This window comes from Primulina eburnea, chromosome 1 (assembly GCF_022965805.1).
Source record: "Primulina eburnea isolate SZY01 chromosome 1, ASM2296580v1, whole genome shotgun sequence".
In the NCBI taxonomy this organism is placed as follows: domain Eukaryota; kingdom Viridiplantae; phylum Streptophyta; class Magnoliopsida; order Lamiales; family Gesneriaceae; genus Primulina; species Primulina eburnea.
The window spans coordinates 22,980,785-22,990,331 of record NC_133101.1 but is presented as its reverse complement, the minus strand read 5'-3'; the positions used below and the strand labels follow the sequence as shown (position 1 = coordinate 22,990,331).

General features: G+C 40.7%; 1 protein-coding gene across 1 annotated transcript; it reads left to right on the top strand.

Annotated features, from left to right (window-relative positions):
• Window positions 1-5,064: 5,064 nt before the first annotated feature.
• Window positions 5,065-6,028, top strand: LOC140805809 (uncharacterized). Its single transcript, XM_073162122.1, has 2 exons — window positions 5,065-5,650; window positions 5,748-6,028. Exons 1-2 carry the CDS (start codon window positions 5,083-5,085, stop codon window positions 6,026-6,028), a joined length of 849 nt encoding a protein of 282 aa, XP_073018223.1. The 5' UTR covers window positions 5,065-5,082.
• The last annotated feature ends 3,519 nt before the right edge of the window (window positions 6,029-9,547 follow it).

The window sequence follows — 9,547 nt, the reverse complement described above, 5'->3', positions numbered from 1 at the left end:
TCGACCTCGTGCCCAAGGTCAGGTTTTTGCGCTGAACCAGGATCAGGCTGCAGATGAGACAGAGAGAGTCATAGCAGGTACTTTTCGTTTATGCGGTATTCCTGCTTTTGTTCTTATTGATACCGGAGCATCACATTCATTCATCTCTGCACGATTTGTTAAGCGTCATAAGTTACCGTATGTTTCTCTAGACGTCATTCTTTCCGTTTCTACCCCGATGGGTCATTCGGTGTTAGCTAAGCGTCTAGTGATGGGTTGTCCCTTAGATTTTGAGGGTAACGAATTGATTGCGAACCTTATGATCCTGGAGATGGAAGATTTTGATTGTATTCTAGGTATAGACCTATTGACTACCTACCGAGCTACCGTGGATTGTTACCAGAAGCTTGTTCAGTTTCGTACGACTGAGAGCTCTAGTTGGTTTTTCTATGGTGAGGGAGCGCGACCTCCGATGCCAGTGGTATCTGCTCTGAAAGCCTGTCGTGCTTTAGAGGCGGGCGGGGAAGGCTACCTCATCTATGCGATTGATTCCTCCACAGGTAGTGTTGGTATAGATGATATTCCAGTGGTTTGTGAATTTCCTGATGTTTTTCCAGATGAGATTCCTGGTTTTCCTCCGGTTAGAGAGGTGGAATTTGGCATTGAGTTAATGCCAGGGACTGCACCGATTTCTCGTGCCCCTATCGTCTTGCTCCGTCAGAGATGAGAGAATTGAAGCAACAATTGCAGGATCTTCTTGATAAAGGTTATATTCGCCCGAGTGTTTCACCTTGGGGAGCTCCAGTCTTGTTTGTCAAGAAAAAGGATGGATCGATGCGATTGTGTATTGATTATCGCCAGCTGAATCGTGTGACGATCAAAAACAAGTATCCATTACCTCGTATTGATGACTTGTTCGATCAGCTTCAGGGTACCTCTGTTTACTCCAAGATTGACTTGCGATCGGGTTATCATCAGATGAGAGTCAGAGATGATGATATTTCCAAGACTGCATTTCGTACTCGATATGGGCATTACGAGTTTCTAGTTATGCCATTCGGATTGACGAATGCGCCAGCGGTGTTCATGGATCTAATGAACCGAGTCTTTCGTGATTTTCTGGATCAGTTTGTTGTGGTTTTCATCGATGATATCTTGATTTATTCTCACAGTGTGGAAGAGCATATCCAGCACTTGAGGATTGTGTTGCAGATTCTTCGCGAGAAGCAATTGTATGCTAAGCTGAGTAAGTGCGAGTTCTGGATTGATCGCGTAGTATTCCTTGGTCATGTGATTTCCAAGGAAGGAATTTCTGTGGATCCCAGCAAGATTGAGGCAGTGCTGAATTGGTCACGTCCTACGACGGTGGCTGAGATCCGTAGTTTCCTAGGTCTGGCAGGGTATTATCGTCGCTTCATTGTGAATTTCTCTCAGGTAGCTAGACCATTGACGCAACTTACTCGGAAGGATGTTCCATTTGAGTGGTCATCTGAGTGCGAAGATAGTTTCAGAGAGCTTCGTCGACTTCTGACTTCTGCACCTGTTTTGGCGTTACCATCAGGATCTGATGGTTTCAGTGTTTACACCGATGCCTCTTTTCAAGGCTTAGGGTGTGTGTTGACGCAGAATGATCATGTGATCGCTTACGCATCCAGGCAGTTAAAACCTCACGAGGAGAAGTACCCTATTCATGATCTAGAATTAGCTGCTATTGTGTTTGCGCTAAAAATCTGGCGTCATTATTTGTACGGGATTAAGTTTGAAATTTTTACTGATCATAAGAGTCTGAAGTATCTGTTCACTCAGGCTGAGTTGAACATGAGACAACGTCGTTGGATGGATCTACTTAAAGATTATGACTGCGAGATCAAGTACCATCCAGGTTCTGCGAATCTCACAGCCGATGCTCTTAGTCGCAAGGTGAGAGCCTCTGCACTTCAGACCAGTGCTATGATTAGTACTATCCAGGATTGTTGTTCGTTGGGATTTAATTTCAAACATCGGAAAGGTATGGAGAGCATTCGTGTTGCTACCATTTTATCTGAGCCAATTTTGTTCGCTCGGATTCGAGATGCTCAGATGTCTGATCTCAAGACTCAGAGATTAGCTCGGTTGGCTGGTGGAGATAGTAATTTCCATTATCAGTCTAATGGTCTTCTGTGTTTGTCTAATCGAGTTGTAGTACCAGAGGATGATACTTTGAGGGAAGAGATCTTATCTCAGGCCCATCGAAGCAAGTTGAGTGTTCATCCGGGAAGCAATAAGATGTATAAAGATTTGAGGACACGATTTTGGTGGAAAGGGATGAAGCGCAGCGTTTATCAGTTTGTTTCCAAGTGTCTTGTTTGTCAGCAGGTTAAGGCAGAGCACCGTCGACCGGGAGGATTATTGCTGAACTTACCTATTCCTGAATGGAAGTGGGAGCATATCGCGATGGACTTCATTACTCACTTACCATTGTCTTCGAGGAATAGTGATGCTATTTGGGTAGTGGTGGATCGACTCACCAAGTCTGCTCATTTTCTGCCATATAACCGTGATTTCACTTTCGATCGTATGGCTCGCTTGTATATTCAAGAGATTTTACGTCTGCATGGAGTGCCAGTCAGTATTGTTAGTGACAGAGATCCTCGTTTTACCTCACGATTTTGGGGTAGTTTCCAGTCAGCATTGGGCACTTCACTAAGTTTGAGTACGGCTTATCATCCAGAGACCGACGGTCAGACAGAGAGGACTATCCGTACACTTGAGGATATGATGCGAGCTTGTGTTATGGATTTCGGACCCGCTTGGCAGGATTATTTGCCTTTGATTGAGTTCGCGTACAACAACAGCTATCATCGTAGTATTGGTATGGCACCATTTGAGGCGTTGTATGGGCGACGTTGTCGTACTCCATTATTCTGGGACGAAGTTGGGGAACGACATGTTGAGGGACCGGAGTTAGTCCAGCAGGCTATTGATAAGGTTGCAGTAATCAAGAAGCGGATTAAGATCGCTCAGGATCGACAGGCTAGTTATGCGAACACCAAGCGGCGACCTCTTTATTTTCAGCCAGGTGAGAAAGTGTTTCTCCGAGTTTCGCCTTTTCGCAGGATTTTGAGATTTGGTCTCAAGGGTAAGCTGTCTCCGAGATTTATTGGTCCATTTGAAATATTGGAAAGCGTGGGAGATTTGGCTTATAGACTTGCATTGCCGCCATACCTATCAAGTATTCATGATGTATTCCACGTATCTTTGTTGAGACGATACGTAGCAGATGAGTCTCACATCTTGCATCCCTCTGAAATTCAACTAAATTCGGATTTGTCTTACGTGGAACGACCAGTGCGGATTCTCGATCGCAAAGACAAGGTATTGCGGAATAAGATCATTCCTCTTGTCTTAGTTCAGTGGCAGCGCAGAGGCACTGAAGAAGCCACTTGGGAGCTAGAGAGTCGTATGCGTTCGGAGCATCCAGAGCTCTTTTGAGTTGTACTGTAATTGTACTATGGATGTGTGTGTGTGTTTTCCGTTGTAATCCAAAGATCAGTTGTGTTCAACAACAATTGAGATATAATAACAATGTTGTTACTCCTTTTTGTTCATCCTATAAACCTGATTTCGAGGACGAAATCTTTTTAAGGGGGGGAGAATGTAGTATCCCGATTCCTAATTTGAGTTAATTATTGGATTAATTATTTTCGGTGGGATCGGAAGGACCGAACCTGGTTCGGATCGTCCGATCATGGTTCGGATCGTCCGAGCCAGATGTCGGATCGTCCGAGCCAGGTGGCTGGACCCGTGGCAGACATGCAGAATTCGGATCGTCCGAGCAAGGGTTCGGATCGTCCGAGACAGGTGGCTGGACACGTAGAACGCATGCAAGGTTCGGATCGTCCGAAGTGGGTTCGGATCGTCCGAAGTGTATCGGATCGGAGCTTCCGAAGTGGATCGGATCGTCCGAACATTGGCTATAAATAGAGGCGCAAGGCTTCATTTCTTACTCGCCATTTCAGAGCGTTCCAGAGCGTTTTAGTCGTTTCTGAGAGGTTTCTAGTCTTTCCCGAGGTTCAGGCACTAGCAGGGAGCTACTGGCTTTGTAGCGGAGCTGTGCTCTAGTTGGGAGCTAGCGGCATCAGCGGGCTAGCGACGGACGAAGGTTTGGAATTGTATCATTATTATTTCAGGATTATCTAGTTAAGTCTGGTAGATAAGTTTTAGTGATGGTTTTCACTTGATGAATAGGCTTGGAATAGACCTGTTTGTCTGGTTTTCCAGTGGATTAGGATTGCAGTGATAGAGGTACGAAAGTACTATCCGAGATATCCTGGTCGAGTATACATTCTTATATGTGTTGCATGATTATGTGGTGCATTGATATATGTCATATGATGCATGCTATTATGTCACGCTGTATGATGCATGTTGCATTTCATCTTGAGCCGTATCTCTTTCGAGATAGCCTTTATTGTTGAGCTGTATCTCTTTCGAGATAAGCTATATCTTGTGGGGCCGCTCAGCCCTGTCTTGTGGACGCATGGACACCGAGAGTACACAGTGGCCGACGGGTCCGGAGGGCTTCGGTGATCCGGGACATTTTAGGTCCACGTCTGATCTTGTAGTAGAGGCAGTGACCCAGAGGAGTACCGCGCGGCACTATCCACTTGGCGCCTCTAGACTGAGCATATTGAGATCTTTTGTGACTCCTGTTTCTTGACTACCCTGGTATCATATTCATATCATAGCATGTGCATTTCATATAGGTTTGTATACTCATGCTTTTGTACTGGGCGTTCTTATCGCTCATGTCCTCGGTTTTGTTTATCTTGGACACCCCATTCCCACGGGGCAGGCCTCAGGTTGGACAGCTCAGGAGGAGGACGTTGAGTAGCTGGTTGGTTTAGTTCTTCGGTATCTTTTTGATTCAATATGGTTGTACCGTATATTTCATTTTAGTTGAGTTGTCCTGGATTTTCGATTGGGTTGTATAACTATCTTTTGGTGACAGTTTTCCGCCTTTATTTCTGATTGTTTTTAATTAAGTTAATCGCATGCTTAGTTCTTGATTAGTAGGTGATTCTGGAACGGGTCACTACAATTTCTTCCTCGGGCAACTCGTCAATGGTAATGCCCAAAAAACCACGGTCATTGGGTCCTATAAATGCTTTCTTTAAGATAGACGCAAAGAATCAAGGTGGTAAAGCACCCCAATTTAATGAAGTTCAGAAAAAGTTGAGGTCTAATGCAGTTCAAAAATTTGCAAGGTTGATGTATGATGCAGGGATCGCATTCAATGCGGTCAAATATGACAGCTTGAAGTCAATGATCGAAGCAATTGGACAATATGGTCCTGGGATGAAACCACCTAGTTACCATGAGGTGAGAGAACCACTTTTAAAGGAGGAGATCAACCATACAAAGCTGATTTTGAAACAAAATGAAGAGAAGATGGCGAAGAATGGTTGTAATTTGATGGCTAATGGGTGGAGAGATAGAAAGGGGAGATCACTTATCAATTTCTTGGTGAATACCCCAAAAGACAGCATGTTTATTGAATCAGTTGATGCATCTAGCTACTCTCACACGGGTGAGAAGATGTTTGAGTTGCTTGACAAGTTTGTGCAAAAAGTTGGGGTGAATAATATTGTTCAAGTGGTCACCGACAGTGCATCAAATAATATTTATGCAGGTTAGAAAATCTAATATACTAAGCTACAACGTCTTTTAACTTTCGTTGATTAGTTTCACTTCCATTAACTATCATTTTATTCTCTTGTTCTTCACAGGAAAGAAGTTGATGGATAAATATCCAAACTTGTATTGGGCCCCGTGTGCAGCACATTGTTTGGATTTGATGTTTGAGGACATATTCAAAATGCCAGATTTGAAGAGGGCACTTGAGCGGGCAATTAATGTTAATGGATATATTTACAACCGAACTATGTTGTTGAACATGATGAGAGAGTTCACTGGCCAAAGAGAAGCTTTCTTGACTATGAGTTCATTGGCCAACCGAACTATATTTTGCCACCGCTTTCTTGACTATGAGAAGCTTTCAGCAGCATAAGCAACATTTGAGAAAGATGTTTACTTCAGAAAATTGGAGTAAAAGCAAATTTGTGAAGGAACAGAATGGTAAGCAAGCACAGAAAATTATTTGATGCCTTCGTTTTGAATTCTATCATTTATGCTATGAAAGTTGGTGACCCATTATTGGAGGTACTGTGGATTGGGAGAAGAAGCCTGCCATGGGTTATATATATGAGGCAATGGATAGGGCTAAGGAGAAAATAGCAAAAGCCTTTGGTAATAACGAAGATAGGTACAAAGAGATTTTTGAGATAATCGACAATAGGTGGCAGTTGCAACTCCATCAAGATTTGCATGCAGCGGGTTATTTCTTGAACCCTTAGTTCTTTTACTCAAATTCTGAGATAGAACAAGATGAGGAAGTAGTTACGGGGTTGTACAATGCAATCAGTAGGTTGACTTTTGATGCTGAGACGGAGAGAAAAATACATACAGAATTGTTAAAATACAAACAAGCCGAAGGTCTTTTTGGGAAAGAAGTTGCAATCAAAATGAGAAAGGTTGTATCACCAGGTATGAAAATCAAGTTTTTCCTCATTTTTTTGAAATAAATTCAATGAGAAATGTAAATATAACTATTGTTATTAATTAGGTGCATGGTGGAACTCATATGGAGCTTCGAAACCAAAGTTGTAAAAACTTTCCCAAAAGATACTCAGTCTCACTTGTAGCTCCTCTGGTTGCGAGCGTAATTGGAGTGTGTTTGAACATGTAAGTTTTTATAATACTACAATTTTTATTTTCTATTACTGTGAAGTTTTAAGAATTTGTTCTCGTGCCACGTGCCTTGATAAACATATATAAATAAATGCAGCTTCATTCCAAGAAAAGGAATAGATTGGAGCAAAAACGATTGAATGATTTGGTGTTCATCAAATACAACAGAGTTCTGAGGCGTAGATACGATAGTTGTGATACCATCTATCCTATCATATTGAATGAAGTGGATGATGGCAATGAATGGCTGCTAGGGATACTGGAGGATGATGAGCCTGACTTTGTTCATGATGGTGATGATTTGACTTGGCAAGATGTTGCGAATGTTGTTGGAGTAGATGAAGCTCCTTATACATTGAGGAAATCCAAAGGGGCCTCGAAGGCGACCCCTACATCTACAGGAAGCTCGAAGGCGGCCACATCTAAGTCTAGAGAAAAAGGCCAATAGAAACATCTTCCACACTTAATTTTATAGATGATGATGAATTTGACTTTGATGAAGAAAGCGAAGAAGAGAATGAGGCCGAACGTTATGCAATTTCAAATGAAGAAGTTGGTCTCGATCTTGATGAAGAAGATGAAGATGAATTTTAAATTATATTTTCCTAGTTTTAGAATTGAGGTTTTATATGCTTTGAACTTATTATATTTTGTTATTTAACAATGAAGGATTAAATTGATATTAGTATATGATATATATTATATATTTATATACTTGTGGCGCTTTACTTTCAAATAGCCCTCGCTACGCGCTTCGCTATGCACTATAGCCATGGGCAACCTCTGCGCTACAGGGCGCTACGCGCGATTGACAACTATGTATGCAGCTTGCATGTGTATACGAATAAAGTAAATTTTATAATTGGATAAAACTGTACATATTATTCATATAAAGATTATTTTTACATAAGATTCAATAAAGATTAACCCACGATTTAGCTCGTTGGAAACTTATTCTAACAAGTTCATGGCAACAAAGTGGAGGATGGAAGGATAATCACCGGTGAACACAACGAAGGAGGCAACTTTTGAGATATTGTTCTCAAAAGGCTCACAAGTGTCACTCAGCATGCTTGTTACTACCATATCAGACACTTTTAAAAAGTAAAGTGTGAGTACGATGAGACAATAGAACATAGATATTTGAGGTGGGCAATGATGGTGGGGCGTTAGCTTGCACGCCAAACTGTTGTAGAGACCAACAGCCATCGTGCTGGCCAACCTTCTACTCCCAGTTTTTGTTTTGTATAAAATGATTGGCGGGTCATCTCACTTTTAAACAAAAAATGTTGGGCAACAATACTTTTTTATTCTACAATGAGATGATCAGCTGATCATATTATACAAATACCGCAGAAGTAGAACTCTCATAAATTTCTTGTACAACAGATAATATAACCATGGGAATTAATTCCGTTCCAACGGACATGTTATTGATGCGATCAAAAAAATACACCAAGTAACTTACCTCAAACCGATAATCAGGAACTGAATTCTTCAATGGAAGCGAACTGAACCACCCCAAAATATAACTATGTATCAAATAAAACATGTGAGATGACTCCGCCCGAACACAAGCATTCAGACTCTCAAAACAATATAGTATTTGAGAGAAAAATTACATGACTAGCATAAATTATTGCATATTAAAGACATACCAAATGCATACATTAATAAAGGTTAGGAGTCCTTTATTTATAAACGAATAATCCTAGTTAATATTGAATTTTGTGATATTGAATTTTGTGCATATCCATGTAATATTATGTAATATCTATAAAATATAATTAGATATTTGATAAGATTTTTATCATATCATCAAAACACATGTTAATTGTTTTTAAAAAATATACTTCGATAAAAAAAAATTTAATAATGTTTTTAAAAAAGAGTATTACAAAAAATTATCCAAAAACTTATTTTAAGTTTTTTCACTTGAAAAATAAACTAATCAAGATCAATAGGAAGATAGGAATCTATTGAGAAAGTTCATGCCACGTCGGGAAAGAATTCAAGTCAAAGATAGGAGGTTCACCCGAAGCATCGGACCAATGATCACCCATGAATTCTGTCTCAAAAATAAAATCACCAAGCAAAAAGGAGGAAATTGGGCACCGGAGAATGAAACTTTTACAATCCATATGGATGTACTTCTGCTTAGTGCTGGCAAAAAACTCGAAATTCTCGACCCGCTTATTTCCCGACCCGCAGGTTCGGGATTTTTCCCGTCCCTATTTATTTCTGGAGAAGGGTATGGTATATAATCTCCTCCCGACGGGATTCTCATCCCGACCCGAAAAAATATTATTAAATTTTATATTATTTTTAATTATAAATATAATTATAATTAACATTTTCATTTCAGTTTCCGATTTCTCATTTGCCTAGGGTTCTCTCTCGCAGTCTCGCGCTCAGCTGAGGCCCGGATAAAGATAAGATTGAAAGATTTTTTTTTATCCACCTATCTCCGCGGAGATTTAGAATCCGAGCCCTTGCTAGAATCCAGATATCGTAAGTCTCGTGCGTATGGGTATGCATTTTAGATTTTTTTTTTACATTTTTCGTGGTGATTGAGATTCAAGGTTGCATCTTGATCCGTAATGATTTGTTAATCGCTTTTGTTGGCTGGTTTTCTGTGTTATGGGAGTTATCTGAGAAAGAAGGGTGTTCACTTTTTTAGGATAATATAGTTTGAAGCAAGTATTTGTTTTCAGATTTATGGTAACGGTTGTTGGCTTCTCACTCGGGGTTTTAACTTAGGTATGTATTAATAATCATT

Coding starts and splice junctions, on each gene's coding strand:
- LOC140805809 (XM_073162122.1), top strand. CDS start 5,083: ATGGTAATGCCCAAAAAACCACGGTCATTGGGTCCTATAAATGCTTTC. Junction 5,651..5,747: donor ATCAAATAATATTTATGCAG/GTTAGAAAATCT, acceptor TGTTCTTCACAG/GAAAGAAGTTGATGGATAAA.